This window comes from Platichthys flesus, chromosome 15, assembly GCF_949316205.1.
Source record: "Platichthys flesus chromosome 15, fPlaFle2.1, whole genome shotgun sequence".
NCBI classification, from domain to species: domain Eukaryota; kingdom Metazoa; phylum Chordata; class Actinopteri; order Pleuronectiformes; family Pleuronectidae; genus Platichthys; species Platichthys flesus.
The window spans coordinates 21,015,771-21,037,773 of NC_084959.1; the positions used below are offsets into that span (position 1 = coordinate 21,015,771).

The window sequence follows — 22,003 nt, forward strand, 5'->3', positions numbered from 1 at the left end:
TGTGCTCCGCAGGACGATGTGCGCTGAAGGATGATGTGTGTCGATGTGCGCCCCATGAGGATATGCGCTGCAGGATGATGTGAGCCGCACGATGCTGTGCAGTGATGATGTGTGACGCAGGATGATATGCAGCAGGATGATGTGCGCTGCAGCATGATGTGCGCCCCAGGATGATATGCGCTGCAGGATGATGTGAGCCGCAGGATGCTGTGCGCTTATGATGTGTGACGCAGGATGATATGCAGCAGGATGATGTGCGCTGCAGCATGATGTGTGCCGCAGAATGATGTGCGGTGCAGGATGATATGCGCCACAGGATGTGCACCGCAGGATGATGTGCCCGCAGGACCGTTTGCAACGATGTGCACTGCAGGATGATGTGTGCTGCAGGATGATGTGCGCAGCAGATGATGTGCAACGCACCATGAACTGCGCCCCAGGATGATGTGCGGGGCAGGATGATGTGCGGGGCAGAATGATGTGCGGTGATGATGATAAGCACCAGGATGATGTGCGCAGCAGGATGATGTGCGCTTCAAGACGATGTGCGCCGATGTGCGCCACACGATAATGTGTGCCGCAGGATGATGTGCGCTGCAAGATGATGTGAGGTGATGATGTGCCTGCCCTACGATGTGCGCCGATGTGCGCAGCACGATGATGTGCGCTGCAGGATGATGTGGCACGATGATGTGCTCCTTAGGATGATGTCCACCGCAGGACGATGTGCGCCAATGTGCTCCGCAGGACGATGTGCGCTGAAGGATGATGTGTGTCGATGTGCGCCCCATGAGGATATGCGCTGCAGGATGATGTGAGCCGCACGATGCTGTGCAGTGATGATGTGTGACGCAGGATGATATGCAGCAGGATGATGTGCGCTGCAGCATGATGTGCGCCGCAGGATGATATGCGCCACATGATGTGCACAGCAGGATGATGTGCCCGCAGGACCGTTTGCAACGATGTGCACTGCAGGATGAAGTGTGCTGCAGGATGATGTGCGCAGCAGATGATGTGCAACGCACCATGAACTGCGCCCCAGAATGATGTGCGGGGCAGGATGATGTGCGGTGATGATGATAAGCACCAGGATGATGTGCGCAGCAGGATGATGTGTGCCACAGGATGATGTGCGCCGCAGGATGATGTGCGCTGCAGGATGATGTGTGCCGATGTGCCCCCAGGATAATCTGCGCTGCAGGATGATGTGCACCACAGGATGATGTGCGCCGCAGGATGATGTGCGCCGCAGGATGATGTGCGCAGCAAGATGCTGTGCGACGCAAGGTGATGTGTACTGGAGGATGATGTGCGCCAGGATGATATGTGCCGCAGGATGGTGTGTGGTGATGATGAACAGAAAGTGAGAAAAAAACACCCTAAATATGTTTAGAACTTAAAATAAGCTTTCTTCTACAGAAGTGTATTACATTCACTTAAAAAAAAAAATTCTCTTATTCTGGGATAATTTTCTCGGAAGTTCCGAGACAGATGCCCAAAAAAATAAAAATAAAAGTGAATGCAATACACTTCTGTATTCTTCTGTTGATTATTTTTTTTTTTTTTTTATCTTGCCATTGAAATAGGCCATCACTTCTCAAAATAACTTCATGACTTTAATGCAGCATCTAGACCCAAATGTTGGAATATCAAATTTAATCAAAAGGCTGTTATGTGGGGTGGAAATATCCGGGCTTGGGACCAGCAAAATGATCCCAAAGAGATACTCTGGCAGAGCAAGTTATTTTTTTTCTTCTTAAGTTTTGGTTTAGTTTTCAGGGACGAAAATGCAGTCTCTGCATCGATGAAGAGACTGATTTCAATGACTCATGACTCATGTTGTCCAGTGACAGTGAAGATACATTGACACTTACATCCCGCTCTGTAAGACAGGGCAGGATCAGTGGTGGCTTTGCCAGTCTGGAGGACGCGGAGTGTGGGTCTCCTCTCTGCTCTGACTGCAGGACTCCTGGCTACTGGGAGACTGACCGCCTGTGAGTGCGTTGGGACGGCGGAGGGGCTCACGGCAGCACCCGTTGCTTGTTGAGGACAGTAACTGCAGAACGATACGTGCTTTCACGTCAGTCTCCAAAACACCAGAAAGGCTCCAATATCACCAGAAAAAGTCGCTAGATTTGTCGCTATTAGCTTTTGACTTAAAAAGCCAACATGAGGGTTTGGAAAGTCGCCAGATTTAGCGACAAAGAAAAACCACCGACTTCAATCAAAACGTTTGTTAAACCTCGTTCTATGATGTGATTGTGTTCTTACATTGAAACAGGTTGGATAACGCTCCACTTCCCTGTACAAGCCGAGCAACAGTGAATGTTGTAGTAGCAACACTTCCAAAGTTGCTCTATACCACGGACCTGGCAACCCACTCTGCACCGGAGGCTCGTTCTCTCGCGAGATCATCGGTTGCTTAGCAACAGAAATCAACAGCGCTGATCCGCCGTGTTCTTCGTGAGAGGATTCACTAACTATCACTATAACTATACACCCGCTGTTCAACACGCATGATGGAGGTAACTTCTCTTTCTGACACTTGTGTTAACAGGGTGCGGTTCATATGACACTGGTTGTTTTTCTTGTCATAAAAATACGCTTCAACTTATTGAAATATGATCAATGTGACATCAGGTCACTCCTTCTAATGCAGAACATGGGTCTATCAAGTCTCGTTTTGATTTACTGTGTTATTTCATGCATGGCTGGGTGTTTCTTTGCTATATTCTTTTATAGCGTATTCTTCCTTCTTCATTAAGGAGACAGCTCCTTTGATGACGTACAAGATGCTTCGCCTACGTCGTCGAAGGAATCTTCTCCCTTTAGGAGACACAGCCACATGTTGATCCTGTGGAACATAGTCTAGGTTCTTTTCATCAGATTTCAGAGTCAGAATCAAGACCAAGAATTGGCTCCTCATTCTCCTCATACTGTTGACAGTATCTCTATGACCATGTCAGACGTAAGTCTGAAAGGATTGTGACCAGCTATACTAACACTCTGGACAAAGACAATCAAAAGCATATATTGAAATGCATATAAATCTGTATATTAAGTTTATACTGTTTTATTTAGAGTTTTATTTTGATGATCTAGCTATGGTTAGCTAGCTAACGGCTAGTCAGTATTGTACATACTTCTCTTTCTCAGTAGTAATGGATTGTAAATGAAGACAAACATGCATCAGATGTGCAAAAGCAGCCATATGAAATGATTGCCAGGTGTTCCCCCACTGAATACATACTGTTTTATCCCTGTGTGTAAAAGTGATGTAGAAATACACAATTTAAGTTCATTTATAAAGTATGGAAGGAAAAGGGAAACTAATGGTTTAGGGAAATCAAAATCAAGATATTTAATGAAGACTTTGAATATCAGATGTTAAAGAACATTTATTTAAAAAATATAGCAAAAAAACAATCATGCATTAAATAACAGGAAATTAATTGCATTGGAAATAAATGCCTTGGAAGGGTATTGATACAAACAGGATGTGTAGTTGCTCTATTTCTCGCTTAACTGACTTGGTTTGAGTGGTGTATTATAGCAGAAGAAGCTCAAAGAAATGAGTTTAAAGGGGTACGACTCATAAATTGTGCACTAAAATTGTTTTCATTGTTGTTTTCTTTTCTAAAATGTCCAAATCAACTTTCATCCATTCATTCCAAACCATATCTTTAACATGAGGTTACTTTGATATAAATGGCTACATGTTAAATGTGGTTTGATGAGTGGAGTCCCTGTCTCACAACTCATCTCTCCCATGCTGAGTGTGTGTCTCTGTTGTCCCTGCAGGAGACAGGACAGGGAGCGGAGGACCCTGCTGACTCTCTTGAGGAGTTCCAGATGGTTCTCGGTGAGCTGGTTGGGGACGAGAGCATGGACAGGATCAGGGTGGAGTACGAGAAGCTGATCCAGGCTCTGAAGAAGTCGCGGGAGAATGAGAGGAGGCTGATGTCCAAATGCAGGGAGCTGAATGGTGAGATTGTGTCCAGCTCAACTAAAGTCGTAGCTGCCCTCAAACTGTCCCAAGAAGATGAGTCAACTATCAACTTACTAAAGAGGGTAAGCCGTCATGGCCACAACCTGAGAGGCTACTGTAATGTGCATTGTGGCTTATTTATTAGTTTAAGATTATTTCAAATACAGACGTTATAAAAGTATAGAATCATAGGCTCGATAAAAAATACACATGATTAGGCCCAATTGCACTATTAAAAATAAAACACTATAGTATCATGATATTTGTATCCAAACCCAACAGGACATCTGATCATTTATATGTCTCTCTTTTGTACATAGACAATGACACAGAGGAATCCTGAATTCACATATTCGTTCCACAACATAACTCCCATATATTTAATAGAAAACTGAATATTGTATATAAATTACACCTGTCTGGTTGGGTCATTATGGGATTTGTAAATATTAACAAAACTAAATCTAATACTTTAAGATAAATATGTTGTCTTACATTTACTGGTAAAAAATGTAAACTCATATTTTATACTCAGATAAATTTTGTGACATAATTGAAAATAAAATCAGCATGTTCTCTGCGAAAGAGTTGACCAAAACTCAAAATACTTAAAAGCATTAATTGATTAATTCTTAAGAAATTGTTATGAAAAATGTTTTACTTTGCTCCATGTCATATTTTCTGCAAATAATATGAAATTACATATCTTACATTTAATGAAAACTTACTTCTCTGAAACCATACTAAGTAACTGAGAATGGTTTAGTTTAAATTAAGTCATGTCGAACGGATGTTTTATCATTTCTTCTCTGAACTCTGACAATATCAGTTCAATGAAAGTATTTACTAAAAATTGTACTTTGCCCACACTGAAGGAGCTGGAAAAAGCTTGGGAAATGATCAAGGCTACTCATGATCAAGAGAAGAAGGATAACAAGATCATCAGGAAACTAAAAGACGACATAGAGGATCTAACTACACAAACGGACAAACAAAAAGGCTTCCCTACACAGCAGGAGCAGAAGTGAGCCATGTGTGATCCTTCCCACCCTCTTAACAACGTATTGTTGGAATTCTGTGAAAGTGAATGGAGTCTACTGCGATCTTCTTTTCAGTGATCTACTAAAAATGAACGAGGAGTTGACGAAGGATCGGAATCAGCTGCTGACATCTGTGGAGGGCCTGAGAGAAAAATTAAACAAGGCCACGGTCACCCAGCAGGAGATAGAGGCTCAAAGACAGAGTGCTATAGAGAACTTGTCTCAGGTGAATATGGAGAAAAGACTCAGACAGGACACCAATTGACTTCTGATGTCATTCTAATCAATGGTTGAGGCCAAGTTTTTTAATCACAATACATCAGAATTCGTGAAAGCATGAAGAAAAATCTGATTTCAAATTATCATTAGAAAGCTTTTTTCACAGCACTGTCACCAGAGCAATGACTGCACATGGTCATACTGTGTCCACATGAGGACTGTTACAGTTTGCAGGCAAAGGGCAGGACAATTGAGAAGGTAGGAGATAGGTGGATTCATACAATGCAGGCCTAGAGAGGACAGGCAAAGTGTGAGTCTGCTAGGATGATAGGGCAGGCAGCTCAAAGTCCAAATTTTAAAAAAGACAAAAGGAACAAAACAGGAACAGAAAACGAGAGGAAGTAAAACTGAAGCATTAGGAAAACAATTAAAAAACATGATTTGACTATATTATATTAAGAAAGTGAAATCAACTCCAGCTGAGTTTTTGTCTTTGTTTCTAAACCCAGCTCCAGCAGGAGCTCCTGGTACAACAGAATGAGATTTCCCGCGAAGTGAGGCTGAAGGAGAAGCAGGATAAGGAGATAAAGCTGCTGCATGTCGACTTGGAGGCCAAGACGGCCAACATCAAAGCTCTAAATCTACAGGGTCAAAGATCAAAAGAGGAGCAGCTGAGACTGGAGCAGCAGCTGAAAGAGCTAAAGGTGAACAGTGGAGTGGGATGCATACTCTTTATGGTGTCACAATACGATCTTATATAATGTTTATCACCTTAGTTGAAAATATATACCAATGTATACGGCATGAAAAGGGTTGATTTATACATATATATCTGTGCATTTGTATTTCTGTACAGTGTGAATCCTAATGAGTATGTTCAAATACAAATATTCATATAAGCCTCTTAATCCGCCTTGGTACACCTCTGTATTAGTCTTGTCAGTGCATCACTTTCTTTATAGGTTGGTTTACTACAACATACAGTTTGTGTAATAACAGACACTTTGCTTACTGCATAGCAGAATGCAACGATCCCTTTTATCCCACATCTCTATCCCCCTTGTGACTGTGCAGATCCTGAATGAGCGATCTACCAAGGAGCTGGAGCAGGTGCAGCTGAGGAACGCCAAGCTGCAGCAGGAGTGTGAGAAGCTCTCGTCACTCAAAGACCATCTCTCGTTGTCTAATCTGCAGAACTCAAATGAGCTCAAGGTACACATCTGTCCACTGACTCACAAGCATGCACACAAACACACACACACATACACAATTTTGTGAATGGAATAGAGTGGTGAAGTAACAGCAGTAATAGTGGGTTCACACCTAAAAAACAAAAAAGCTGATGCTTCATCAGTAAACATGGAAATATGACAGAATGGTTGTTCCCTCAGAGCTGTTTTTTTCCATTATTCTTTGTCAGGTTTCCGTGGTTAGTTTGATGAAAAGGTCATAACAATATTTATTAGTTTTTTTAGGATGTTGTGTTACTGCCCTATTCGGCCGTTAGGGTGCGCTGCAGTGATATGAAGGGAGGAGGTCCGAAACGGGCCTGCTGTGTTTTATTCTCAAAGAAATAAAAGTCAGCAAAAAAGAGAAAAAAAAGATTATGTTTGTCTTGAGAATTTGGAATAAGTTCGCTGAAGGCTCCGGTCAGAGGGACAGACTAATTTAGGACTGCTGCCCTCAGTAAAATACTGTATGTGATCCACTCTCCTTGTCTTACACCCTTTCTCCCTGTTGTGTTTGTGTAATTTTAACACAACTGTTAGATGAGAGACGAGGAGGTGAGTCAGTTGCGTCAGGCGATTGCCAAACAGACAAAGATGAGAGAAACCATCCAGAAGAACTTAAACCAAATGGAGGAACAGAAAGCTGACGTGGAAGTGCAGAGGGAGACACTGACAGCTCAGATCGCTGGGCTGGAGAAAGGTAAGGGATCTGGTCTTGACCCCCCTCTGGGGTCCCAGTGTGTCCCTTCGTCACTGCAGCCCCATCTTAGTCCCGATCAGCTCATCAGCGCTAGCTTTTAACTTTCTGTCATGCTTTTGACATTCCTTGTGATTACTAAGAGTTCAATGCAAGGTGATGTTCAAATATGTAGACAATAGGCTAATAATTCAAATTTCTATGAATCATCAATTCATTTAAAATGGATATGAACAAATGTTTCAAATCTTATTATGTTGTGGCTTCTCTACACAGTATAGTGAGCTCTTTACATTTGTTGTATCATATATACAGTATGTACCATATTACAGTGATGAGCTGTTATCACATACTGGATATACATTTCAAAGTTCTGCGAAAGTCATTATGTTCATTAGGATGCATCCACACAACTGAATGATTACTTGCCCTGAAATCACTTAAAGAAGGAATCTCTCTACAGTGTGTGTGAACAAGTGGAATAATGACGTTGACCAAGAACTTGAGTATCAATAACTAACTGTACACACTGTATATTCAATTTAAGACAGTCCTGACTATTGTATATTTGTTAACTTGAGCACATATATAAGCTTGAAGGACTTCTTATATAATTGTGTGCATTGAAATGCAGCTATTTTCTTCTGACATCCTCAAACCATATCTGAAGAGATTAATTAACAAACAAACAACTAAACACATGTAGTTAATACACCCATAGCAATCTACACATGCACAAACAACACAAAGATATAAAATATATTCGTATTTTCATCACTATCATTTAAGTTTAGAATCCAGTATTTAGTCTTCATTAAAAATCCAGAGAATCCGTGAGGAGAAATTTCAGGGTTTGTAAATGGAAACTGTGTAAATAGACCACAGATATGAGCTGCTGTGGTTTTGTAATACATATTAAATGGTCTGTAGTTACCTAGGGTACATCTATATGCAGCACCTTTTATATCACACATCACTCACACAATGCTGTTGCAGCTGTCGGGGGAAATTCAAGGTTCAGTGTCTTGCGCAAGGAAACTTTGGTGCGCAGAATAGAGGAAATGGGGATTAAACCACCGACTGTCTAGGTAGTGGTCGACTCACTCTATTTCCTAAGCCACAGCTAAAGACAGTCCCCAGGGTTGGAGTTGGTATATAAGAAAAAAAAATGCAGCATTACATAGACCAATTCCATAGACATAATTGATAGGGATGGAGCAATTGTATCAGATCAGCTGACAGAACAAGAAAAGATTCTTGTTATATGTTTTTACTTACCTATATGTTTATGCTGTGCAATAATAGGTAGACTTGATGTCAGCTGATTATTAATAATTATAAACCATGATTATTAAAATAATACAATAATTTATTAAAAATAATACAATTATTAATTAAAACGATAAGGTTATCAATTAAGAATGATGAAATGATTAATGAAAAACAGGACAATTATCAATTAAGAATAATACTTTTTTTGGATTATAATTTATAAAAGACGGGGAACCACCCTGGTATCAGGGACCAACAATCAAATGTAAAGATCAATCTCATTTAGATCCAGTTCAATTAGTAATCTCAATATTTACTATTTAAGATCATATAATGAACAGTGAAGGTAATGGAGCTCTTGACAGTGTTAGAGGTTGGCAAAATTCACTCATGCAATATTAATGAAAGAACATTTGTGAAAGAAAAAAAGTATAAAAACACAAATTACCAACAATGTACTAACTAAACCAAAATGTGTATGGGAGTGTGTGTGTCTTTGTAAGTCAGAGTGCGTCCCAAAATGGTTGCTGGCCAAAAGGATCTGCAAAATGACTTAAGTCAAATTGTGACAATTCTTTTAGGAGAGAGCTTAGTTAGGAGACAGTTAGGTTTCTGCTTTGATCATCAATACAACTGTCTGCATCTTTCTCCCTGCAGAACTTGAATCTTCCAAAAAGCAAGTCGAAGCTGACAAGAAAGGCACAGATGAGCTGATCCGAGAGAGAGACATCATAAATAAGGTATTTTTATGCTGTATTAGTTCTGAGCACACATTTCTCTCTTTTTTGTTCTACACTTGTGGATAATAAGTAGGCAGTAAACTCCAGTTCCTCTTTCTCAATCAATCTAAACCCTGTGTTAATGCCTCTCAAAGATTTTCAAAACCAGAATAAAATGTTATGCTTCACAACTTTGTGGTTGTTTCTCCATCAACAGAACATGATTAAAGCTGCACATTCGACTGAGAGACAGCAGAAGCTAGTGAAGCTCCTCGAGCAGGACAAGATGACCCTGGAACATGAGATCAATGGATACCGCCAGGAGGGCCATAAACAGCGCAAGATCATCCAGCAGCTGGAAAAAGAGCGAGACCGCTACATCAATGAGACCAGCAACCTCACGCAGAAGGCAGGTTATGCAGAGGACCTAGCTTCATGGATTTCATTGTTTGTCCTGATCTTCATTTTACAATATGTTATAAAATCCTAAGCCTGTCTGCAACTCTCTCCCCTTCCACAGGTGCAACAAAAAATGGCTGATGTTGAAGTGAGAGAGGTGGAGATATTTGATTGGAAGAAGAAGGTTACTGAGGCAGAGTACAAGCTCAAGCAGAAAGAGAACCTGCTGGATTCTGTTGTGACTGAAAGGAACCTCTACAGCAAAAACCTCACAGAGGCTCAGGTAAAAGTGATGAGTTCCTGCAGTTATATTTGGAGTGAGTTTAAATTTTTCTGTAGTTTCTCCTGTTTATATTATGTATTGGCTACAGTTTGAGAAGTGTCTGTGGTCGGAAAAAGTTAAAATAATGCTCTTTCATAACAACCATTTTTTGACCCTGATGGAAAACCTCATGAGGTCAAGGAAAGAGAGAGAATCAATCTCCACTTACACTTAAAGATAAAAAAAACATTTATTAACAACAGAAGATATTCACAGTCTTTACGGAACAGTGATAAACTTTGTGCTGTGTGCCGACAGTTAGGGTTAAGTTTCCTCTCCTTAACAGAATGACACGACCTAAGAGAAGATGTTTTCAGTTGAAACAGAGGGAACAACCCATATTCACAAATCACAATCGGTCTCATAGGGCTTAACAGGCTGCAACACCCTTTGGCCTTAACCATTAACAACAATAGGGAAAACTTCCCAAAAAACCCTATTAACAGGGGAAGGTAAAAAACATATAAACCTCAAAGAGCCACTTGTGAGGGATCCCAGGACAGACAGAAGTGCAACAGATGCTGAGTTTTATTGAAACTCCAGGACTAGTGTAGATGTTTTTGTGTAGTGTGTTTGTGTGTGTGTGTATGTGTATGGTAAGTTGTGTGAATGTGTCCTCACCTGTGTACTTGTTGGCATAGGCAGTTGATTGTTTGTCTTTATTGGGGTGTCGCCGGTGAGCATAGGGTAGGGAACTAGTATTAGTAAAATACATGTGTGTGTATTTTTGTAGGTGCTGTCATGAGAACGTTTTTTTATTGTGTGTCGTGAGCTTGTTATCTTCATGCACCCAACCTTTTGTGTGTCTTTTTTATTCTTTGAAAAAATGTGTTGATCGTATCTTCATGGCAGGCCTCGTTCTTGCATCGCCACACTTTTTTGTTACTTGATCGCCAAGTATATTATATATATTTGTATTAGTTTGATTATGAACTCTGAACTAATTTGCTTGTTGTTCACCGTGACACCTGACTGGAAAGATATGACAGAGAAGAAATCAGCTGTCTCTTTTTCAAAATGTAGGTCTACTGCTTTAAATGTTGCTGCTTCAATGAATTGTGGTAGAGCAATTCCTTCTTTCCCTTCATAGAGGATGGTCTGGTGTTTCCTGTGCTAAAGAAAATGAGTTAGGAAGCATGGAAGCTCCTCTCCCTATCATTTAGAAAACGTCTGCATCATTTCATTCGGTTAGGAACCTTCCTAAGTTAAATGCACCCTATGTCTCCCTCTGCCTCAGGAAGAGATTGGAGAGAACAAGGGGAAGATGAAGACCATGAGCAACCATATTGAACGGCTGAAAGACGAGATCACAGGGAAGGAGCTGGCCCTGGCCAAAGATCTCGCGGAGCAAAGGCGCTTAGAGAAGGATAACGACTCCCTCAAGGTACTACTGTCTGCCTCAGTGGTTCTTAATCAAATCAAGCAATGGAAAGTGGGTTTACACCTCCTGAGCAATACCAACACCCATTCCATGTATCTGTGTGTCCTGTTACAGGTAGAGCTGAAGATGATTAAGCTGCAGCTTGAAGAAACAAAGCAGAAGGTTGAAAGTCAAAAAACAGAGGAGCTAAAACTGCAGAAGACATTCGCCGATGCTGAGGCTGACCAAGTCCAGCAGAAGAAACAGCTGGACCAGGTAAAGATGATGAAGGCGGTAGACTAATGACCAGCACAGGGACCAGAGTCTAATGATCTAATGAAATGTTGGTGAAATGTCTCTCTAGGTGATCAGAGAGCGGGACAGCCTGGGGAAACAGCTGCTACGACGCAACGAGGAGCGCGCCCTGCTGTATGAGAAGATCAGGATCCAGCAATCCATCCTCAGCAAGGGCGACTTCCACTACAACCAGTGCATGGACGACGTCCGTCTGCTCAACCTGGAGATCAAGAGGCTCCGGCGCAAGAAGACCATCATGGACAAGACAGTCCCCCACACTAAGGACCTGAGGTAAGACAGGGCCTGGTAAGGATGATTGGAAATGACAAGAATTTGGAATAGACAAGGAGAGACAGGATGGGGCTACTGCACACAGAGAGCAGGATGGATAAACAGTGAGCTAATCTGCAGAATGTAGGTTAAAAGTGCTCTCAACCTACATAACCTGACAGACTCTGCCCTCTTCATTCATTGTCTTACATTAGAACTAATATTTCCAACATACTTTTGCATTGTGAATGATGGACCTCTGGCCTCTTATTTTGCTGATATTTGTCTTGATATTTGTTTTCCTCATAAGCAACAGAGCATATTTCCATTAAGGGGGTCGTTCCATGATTGTATGAAGCTGTATAGACCGGCTGTGTGAAACCCCATGGGCCTTTTCTGTTGCAGGCGAGAGCTGTTCCACCTGCAGGGGGAGCTGCTCAGAGAGAGGATGAGAAACGGCGTCCTCGAGGAACAGCTAAAGCCCATAAATATTCACAGATGGAGGCGACTGGAGGTGAAAGACTTGTTGAGTGTCTGTGTGGGTTAGCTTAAAGCCATTGTAGCTTTAGCCTGCTCAACTGGTTCATCTCTGCCTCCCAGTAACATGAACAGAGTAGCAGAGTTAACCTCTGGACTCTCCCCTGCAGGGCAGTGACCCCGGCAAATATGAACTCATCCAGAAGATTCAGGCCTTACAGAAGAGACTTATTGCCAAGTCACAAGAGCTTGAGGAACACGAACTCCTACTACAGGTAAACAGTTGACGCTCCGTCCTCACAGTGCAAACACACACACACTCACACAGCTGTAAGGTTAGTCTTATACCTGAAAAATACCTTTTTGAACAAGCAGAGAAAATAAATGATAATGATAAAGTCTTTTTATTACCCCCCAAAAAAATGACCAAAACCAAGACTGCACCAGTCTGTATACTGTGTATTCAAGTCATGAATAGATACTTTCTCTTTTTACTTCCTAAAACAGCCGAGCACTGTAGTTTTTAACAACGGTTTCTTGAAAGAGGGACATAAAGTGTAGTACAATTCTTGTTAGAGCCTATTTTCATTGGTGGTATAACACATATTTGTTGTGTATGTGGGTTTTTAGTAAAAATTACTAAATTAACTAGTGTTTATGTGCTGAGGAAATAAAGTAAAATGTTATTCAGTTCAACACCTACTCACTGGTGTGTGTAATAGTTTTAGATCATCGATGGAGGATATATACAAATACCTCTCCATGGGATTTGTTGACAATAATGATAGTTCTGGTTTTATTATGTTATTTTCTGAGAGGATATAAATATTCAATTAAATGTGAACACTGTGCTACTTAGTCCACAACTACAGATTGTAACTGGAGACTTGAACAGTGATTGCATTATTGTTGCCTTCCTGTTTTCCAAAAAATATAACACTTACAAATATCTGACTTTGACTCTATTCAGTGATCGTATTAGGAAAGACCACCAGCCCTCCCATAAGAATGGGAGGGCATTTCAAATATATTTTCACTAGAATGATTTAGGTCATTATTTAAGTTGTACTTAATCTTTGTATTCTTGTAGAAAACTATCATGTATTTCTACCCGACTTTAAAGCGGCCGAGGCAAGTAACAAATCCTGTGCAGAATGTAGACAGAGCGGGAGCAAGTACACTTTGTCTCCTTTTCCTGTCTTATTTCTTCATGTTTGCCCACCAAGGAAAAGGAGAAGCTGTATGTGGAGCTGAAGCAAATCATGGCTCGTCATCCTGGTCCAGAGGCGGCTGAGCAGCTCCAGCAGTGTCAGTGGCTCCTCAGAGAGAGAACCACCAAGCTCAAGGTCCTCACTCACCATCATCTCACAGTCCATGCATCCCTCTCGTCATTTATGATCTGCTTGTTGTGTTCCACTCCTCCATGTCCTTCCCGAGTCAGGGACTTATGTCTCTGCTGTCCCGTCATCTTTGTTTCCATTAAAACTGTGTTACTCAAGCACACTCACTCTGTAAACGTCCACACACACTGAAAGTAATTTTATTTAAGCATTAACCATGAAGCCTTTTATAAGAATCCAAGCCACGTGTTTTTTACGCATGTTTTTTTTTGCTGAAGTTAGCTTAACACCTAGACATAATGCAAAAAAGCATGTTTTTCTGACTGTTGAATTTTGTGTTATATTTCTTTCTGAATTCGCAGGTGCTGATAGCAGAGCTGAAGATGCTCGACTCCAAGATGAACGAGTACAAAAGTGAGAATCAGAGATTGGACAATGAGCTTGCAAACATCAAGAAGAAGTACCTGAGTCAAAAGAAGCTCCAGAGGTGAGCTGCTGCTTTGTTCTTTACATGTTGTCTCTGCGGTGAATCTGAGGGATCGGTGCAAACTGCTTGATTGTTGATATTATTTAGTTTAATTTAATTGTGTCTCCTCAGTGAGCAGAGGACCTTGGCCAAGGTGGAGCAGCTGGAACGTCTGCCCCAGCTGAGCAGCAAACCTCACTATACTGGAGGAGGCTTCAGGACTGACAACCCTGTGAGAAGATGAGCGATAATGTTACAGTTTATTTCGTAATTAATCTATTTAAACCTTTTTAATAATTTAAAATGATAATTTTTTTTTCAATAAAAGTGTAGTTAAGTATTAGTGTAAAGCAACCAAAACCTTTCTGAACCAGATATTCAAAATATAGAAAGATTGAAGAACGCATTGAGCCTCAGTTATGTTCTTGTTATGTAATACGTTGTTCATGCCTGTGTCACACCCTGAGGAGATTTCCATTACTTTAGTTACTGCATGTATTTGACTTTATATATGGTGCAGATACTAATGTTTGACACAGTGTATCTTCAACAATCCAAACAGAGTATAAATAGCTCTGTTAAGCATAAGATAAGCGTGATTTATCCTTCTATCTTACATCTTAAATAAATAATCTCTAGAAACCAGTTCATTCATTGAGGCTTAACCGGACTTTGCAGGCTTGGAGAAACTTGTAAAATGTTTTTTTAAACAGAAAAACAACTTTCAGCACTCTTTACGCTGTTCAAATATGGACAAGTATCACAATATGCAGCCAAATAGATTGCAAGGGATCATCAAATGAAGCATGTACACCTTCTCTTGCTCATTTATTTATGGGCCAACTGGAAAGTTTGCTAAATGCATAACTCATATTATTTCAAGCTACTACAAAAATTAGAGTTAATAGCTTTAAAGTGCAATAACACAATATGAGGCCTCTCACATTATTTGTAAAAATGTATGTAACATTGTTTCCTCTGCCCTGATGGAGTCCTCAGGTAAAACAAGCTCAGATTTAGCATAATGTTGATTGAATAAAGAAGACATTATAAAGTCAGTTCACCAAAGACACAGCAGCAAAACTAATACCACTAAGAAGTCTTAGTTCAAACACTCAATTTCTTAACTCAAAAGGAACTCCAGCACAGTTCCTGAGTATAAAAGTAAAGAATTGAGAAAATACAACACACTGAGAAGAGCAAGTCTCAGCTTTATTTTCAGTTTTTTTTCATCAGTGTCTATTTAAATACAAAAACATATATGGAGAAACCATTGAGATACTGCACACAGAATACATCATCTACCATAATACTTCAGTGATGAAGAGAAAAAATAAATGTTGTCTGTAGGGACAAAAAAAAGTCTGCGGAAAACTGGCATTACATTTTTTTCACTTAAGGTTAAGGCAGGTTCAATGAGATAATGTGATATCAAAATATAATATATTGTATTAAAATAATATCATATTCATATTTTGTCACTAAAGGAGAGATATCCTGTGGCAGGATTTCAACTTGTTGGTTGAGCAGGTTTTTGACTTGGCGACACCACTAGATATCAGCAGAATACAGTCAAAATACAAACTGTACATGTCTAGTTATTCTGTACTTGGATGGAAATGTGTGTTTTAACATTTACCTTTTGTTTTTTACGTTAATGCATTTCTATACATATTCTGTTGTGGTATAATGATTAATTTCATACAGCATGTACACATTTTCAGCATAGTAGAACCCATTATGGCAAAAATTATGTAACAATTATAAAACGACTTGGAGATCACACAACTGTAGTTGACAAATACAAAGATAAAAAGTGTTACAGATGAGAAACAGTAAAAAAGCAAAATCAAATAAAACAATGTAAAGTGCTCAAGATCAGAACAACGTGTCTTTAAGAGAGATTTTAAAGAGGATCCAGAGATGCCAGATGAATCTCCTCAGGGAGATTGTTCACAAGAGTGGAGTCCTGACAGAAAAGGCCCAGTCACACTTGGTCTCAAGCAGTGTACTTAGGTGCAAGTCTAAAAATGGGCCTTAGTCAGCAATCCAATTCTAAAATCATTTCTAAAACTTTATTTGAAGACAGTCAAGACAAGCGAAAATCTGAGTAATATTCTCTATTACTAGATATGTTGAAAAGTCTGCTGCCTTGTAAACGAGCTGTAACTCCACTGTGACTCGTGGGAATTGCAATAATCTACATCAGAGGTAATGAAGGCACACTGGACGAATGTGTAACTACTTCACTTCAATCAAAGCACATAAAGCATGCCATGCAAGTGCAAACAACAAAAAGTTCTAGAGATTTTAAATACTTTGCCATAGTTTGGTCTTGTTCAGGCCTGACGCTTTCTCACTAGTGATTAGCAGTAAAACTCTGGTGTGTGGACAACGCTGAGATTTATTCTTATTCCACCCTGTTGCTTTCTTTGCCAGTACAATTACATCATAACCATGGCAACCGGCGTCTATGCAGTGCTGGCCTGTGTGAGCTAGGTTGCTGTAGCAATGGGAGGCCTCTCTAGCAGGCCACATCTCCTTTCTTCCTTTTCTTTCTCTCTCTCGCTGTGTGAGGACGAAGCAGCAGCTCAAACCCACACTGGATGCTAGTGTGTGTGTGTGATTGTGTGCTGGATGAGATATGGTGCAGTAAGTACAGTGTAGTCTTAGATTCATTCGTCATTGTGTCAAACCAAGCAGGTGGGAGCGGCTCCTCCTGTGTGCTGACACCTTGGGCTTGCTAAAATATGAATGGAGCCTGTTGTGTGAAGACCACAACATATTTGATCCATTGATGATTTTCAGGTATGTGCTGATCACCAGCTTGGGTTCACTAGAGTTCTTACTCCGGAGGCCGAGTTGTGAATCCTGCCTGGACCTCCAGCTGCATGGCTCACTCACCTGACTTTCAGCCTAAATACTTAAGTGCCATAAACATAATCATCATAATAATCACCAGCTCGGAATTTAGTGGAGTTGTTTTGCTACAGGAAAAAGTGTGAATTCTCAATTCCCTCTAATTAGGCTGTGAGAAGCTAAACCTGATCAACTCAGAGACGTGGCTGTCCCAGTGCACTGCGGGTGTGATGATAACATGAGAGCTGTTCCGTGTTTGCATGTGTTAAAGCTGAGGATTTCAGACAGCAAGTCAAAACCCTGATCACAGATTGAGAGCAGGGATTATAACAGATTTTCAAACACAGACTTATGAAGGCACAAATTCATGATTACATGGATCTGTTTTCATAAAATTTGTTGGATGAGGATGACATTTCATTTCATTTAAAACTGTGAGGGGTTCCGAATTTTTGCGTGGGTTTAATTTTCGGTTCTGATTGTGAATTATATTTCTATAATATCTGTGAATACACTTGTTCTATTCATTGATTTCAAGGAGGGCAGCACTGGGGAATGAATGAAATATTGATGAAGTGGCGTTTTATCTGTTCAAATCAGGAGTTATCAGAACTCAACTCTGTATAATAAAAGTGGCAGAGAACTGAAACTTCTTCATATTCTTATTATCAATGCCTCGACACTTAACAAAGAAGTCACAAACCACATACAGAATGAATTTAATCATTAATACAAAACCTCATAGATTAGAACAGGATTTTGTTTAATAGTATATGAACCTCACATATTACTAATATACTGATATTATTCATCTTTAAGAATTCAGTGTTTGGATTTTTGTTTTGTAGTGCAGCCAAACAACACTCATTTAATGTGGTACTGTTCAGATATACGATTCTGGTCAATCTATTAATCTCACAAAGAATGAGACAATCTTCAGTCTTCAAATCTTAACGGATCTAAATATTTTGATCTCATCTCTGTATCTTGTTTTGCTCAGTATTTTTATTCTGCTATTTATTTCAACATTGTTAAGCTTGACAGACTTATATATCCTCCTACGCTTAGATTAAACTGGGATTTGTTGTGTGTGTGGGGGGGGGGGGGGGGGCTCGGTTGTTTTAGGGTTGCCATGGGAGTATATGTACAACAGTGTATTAGGGCCATTCAGCTGAAATTCAAGCCTTGATCCTGTGAAAGACTGTAAGCTTGTTCCTGTTCATAAATTAAAGATGTGTTTCCCTCCCTAACTTACCATCCACCTCACTGTCTGCCATCTGTGAGACTGACCCACAAGTGACCGCCTTGCCCCCCAGAGAATTCTGCCTGTAAAAGTGTCTCTACTACATTCTAATACTACGATTTAAATGGTAAATAGATTTGTATTTATATAGCACTTTTCTTGTCTTGATGACCACTCAAAGCGCTTTACACTACAGTTTCACATTCACCCATTCACACACACATTCATACAGTGCATCTATCCTAGCACTTTGTTATTCTATGGGGGCCATTCAGGGTTCAGCATCTTGCCCAAGGACACTTCGGCATGCAGATTGTTCAGACTGGGGATCGAACCGCCGACCTTCAGGTTGGAGGACGACCACTCTACCCCTCAGCCACAGTCGCCCTTATTAATGCATATTCTGAGTTGGTTTTCCTGATGGTTAACGTGTAATGAATTATTATACATTCCTGGAAACATTGAGCTGAAGCCTTTTGTGAGACTATTTGACCTGATGCTTGTTATTAGGATGCAAACACTAACAGACTATAGTGATGCACTTACCAGACATTACATTACATCACATTTAGCTGATGCTTGTATCCAAAGTGACTTACAATAAGAGCATCAACCATGGGGGTACAAACCCAGGACAACAAGAATCATGTAAGTACATTACCTTCATAAAAGCCAAACTACAAGTGCTACATATAAGTGCATCTAAACTTTTTATAAATTATATAAACACCAGAATTGACGCTGGTTTATCAGACATTATCTTCCTAAACAAGGTGAAGTCAGAAGAGATGTTTCTTTAGTTTGCGGTGGGATATGTGATGACTTTCTGCTGTCCTGATGTCAATGGGGTCGGGGAGCTCGTTCCATCATTTGTGAGCGGCTGGCTCGCAGTGAGGGAGCAGCAAGCCGATTGGCCATCACAGAGCGAAGTGAACAGGCTGGGGTATAAGGTAGCGGAAGAGAGAAGTACTGTGAGTGAACTAAGGTAGGTTGAAGACCAGTTGAGCTGCTGGATGAGCTGCAGAGGTAGGATGGCACTAGCAGGCAGACCAGGGGGGTGTTGCAGTAGTCTAGGTATGAGATGATCAGAGCCTGGACCAGAACCTGCGCTGCCTTCTGAGTGAGAAGGGGACGTATCTACAGGAGTGGGTTGATGCAGTATTGTTGGAAGAGTTGACTGTTGAGTGTCACACCCGGGTTCCTGGTAGTCTGGGTGGGGGATACCATGGGGCTAAGGTTGCCTGGGCTGTGAATTGTTTGCAATTTAAAAACAGATGAAATAGACAAAAGGCAGAAAAGGTTTATATCTGGACTTCAGATATACAGCCGTGGCCAAAAGTTTTGAGAATGACACAAATATACATTTTCACAAAGTCTGCTGCCTCAGTTTTTATAATGTCAATTTGCATATATTCCAGAATGCTATAAAGAGTGATCAGATGAATTGCAATTAATTGCAAAGTCCCACTTTGCCACGAAAATTATCCCAAAAAGCCACACAAAAGGACCAGCTGACACCATGTCAGTGATTCTCTTATTAACACAGGGGAGAGTGTCGACTAGGACAAGGCTGGAGATCACTCTGTCATGCTGATTAAGACACAATAAGCAGACTGGAAGCTTTAAAACGAGGGTGGTGCATGAAATCTTTGTTCTTCCTCTGTTAACCATGGTTACCTGCAAGGAAACACGTGCAATCATCATTGTTTTGCACAAAAAATACTTCACAGGCAAGGATGTTGCTGCTAGTAAGATTGCACCTAAATCTACCATTTATCTGATCATCAAGAACTTCAAGGAGAGAGGTTCAATCGTTGTGAGGAAGACTTCAGGGCGCCCAAGAAAGTCCAGCAAGCGCCAGGAACATCTCGTAGGGTTGATTCAGCTGCAAGATCGGGGCTCCACTAGTGCAGTGGTTACTCAGGAATGACAGCAGGCAGGTGTGAGTGCATCTGCACGCACAGTGGAGGATGGTTTGGAGGATGGCCTGGTGTCAAGAAGGGCAGCAAAGAAGCCACTTCTCTCCAGGAAAAACATCAGGGACAGACTGATATTCTGCCAAAGGTATAGGGATTGGACTGATGAGGACTGGTGTAAAGTCATTTTCTCTGATGAATTTTTAGGGCGTTAACATCAGTCCTCCTGTGTCATGCCAACAGTAAAGCATCCTGAGACCATTCATGTGTGGGGTTGCTTCTCAGCCAAGGGAGTGGGCTCACTAACAATTTTGCCTAAGAACACCACCATGAATAAAGAATGGTACCAAAACGTCCCCCGAGAGCAACTTCTCCCAACCATCCAAGAACAGTTTGGTGACGAACGATGCCTTTTCCAGCATGAGGGAGCACCTTGCCATAAGGCAAAAGTGATAACTAAGTGGCTCAGGGAACAAAACATCAACATTTAGGGTCCATGGCCAGGAAACTCCCCAGACCTTAATCCCATTGAGAACTTGTGGTCAATCCTCAAGAGGCGGGTGGACAAACAAAAACCCACAAATTCTGACAAAGTCAAAGCATTGATTATGAAGAATGGGCTGCCATCAGTCAGGATGTGGCCCAGAAGTTAATTGACAGCATGCCAGGGTGAATTGCAGAGGTCTTGAAAAAGAAGGGTCAACACTGCAAATATTGACCCTTTGCATAAACTTAATATAATTGTCAATAAAATCCTTTGAAACTTATGAAATAAGATCTAAAACATGAAAGCAGCACACTTTGTGAAAACCAATACTTGTGTCATTCTCAAAACTTTTGGCAACAGCTGTATATGCAGAAGATAAACTGTCAAAATGTAAACGGGGACACGAGAAGTATGTCAGGTAAACACGATCCATGACTCAAAATTAGGCTTTGTATTCAATTACAATGTATTACAACTTTTAATCATTGCTTGATTTATTAGGAATAAGAAAAGTGTAAGTGTAACCTCTGCACCTCCACAGTAAATGTTTGGACCAACTTAAAAAACTTTAGAACTACTTATGCCGATTGGAACACATAAATACATTTATTTATGCCATTAAAATTGATAACTTTAATTTGAAAAGAAAAAAACAAAATTAGGGGTGGTTTTTCCTTACTCTTGAATATGGAGTGTACAAATAATGATTGATTTGATCAAATAATATCTCTTTTGTTGTTTTATCCTGTGAGTAACTGATGATTAAATGTTCCCTCTTCATAAACTGAAAACAACTTCTCTTAGGATGTGCCATGTGTCATTCTATTTTGGACAGAAAACTTTACCTGAACTGTCGGCACACAGCACAAAGTTTATCACTGTACCTTAAAGTCTGTGAGTATCTTCTGTGTAAGTGGAGTTAGATTTTCTCTGCACTGGGATTCTCCTTTCCAAACTCCTTCATATATTTCCTTGACCTCATCAGGTTTTCCATCAGGGTCAAACAAATGGTGGTTATGACAGAGCATTATTTTAACTTTTCGACCACAGAAAGTTTTCAAACTGTAGCCAATACATAATATATAAAGGAGAAACTACAGGAGATGTGCCAACTTGCTCAGCCATGTGAGGCTTATTGTGATTTTTTTCTTCAATATGGGCTGTATAAATAACAATGATTGAATGTGATTGATGGATATATAGAGACTCTTCAATGTTTCCCTCAGGAGAGATTATCCTTTGTGTAAGAAGAGGTCTCCCTCAGTTTATTGCAGAACAGTAGATTGAGTTGTCTCATCACGGTGATCCTTCTTCTATCTGCAGTGCACGTTTCTCTCAGGTGTACGGCACAAAGATTTACCAGAGAAGCTGGTGACACAGAACCTCACAGAACCATCAGA

The 22,003-nt window shown here is 40.6% G+C and overlaps 1 protein-coding gene across 1 annotated transcript; it reads left to right on the forward strand.

The window, feature by feature from the left end:
* Nucleotides 1–2,419: 2,419 nt before the first annotated feature.
* Nucleotides 2,420–18,046, forward strand: cfap58 (cilia and flagella associated protein 58). The gene is made up of 18 exons (XM_062405472.1): nt 2,420–2,528; nt 3,805–4,074; nt 4,867–5,015; nt 5,107–5,257; nt 5,760–5,954; nt 6,325–6,462; nt 7,020–7,179; nt 9,106–9,188; nt 9,385–9,576; nt 9,688–9,849; nt 11,126–11,272; nt 11,384–11,524; nt 11,613–11,836; nt 12,221–12,329; nt 12,463–12,567; nt 13,519–13,638; nt 13,995–14,119; nt 14,231–18,046. Exons 1-18 carry the CDS (start codon nt 2,520–2,522, stop codon nt 14,340–14,342), a joined length of 2,592 nt encoding a protein of 863 aa, XP_062261456.1. The 5' UTR covers nt 2,420–2,519; the 3' UTR covers nt 14,343–18,046.
* The last annotated feature ends 3,957 nt before the right edge of the window (nt 18,047–22,003 follow it).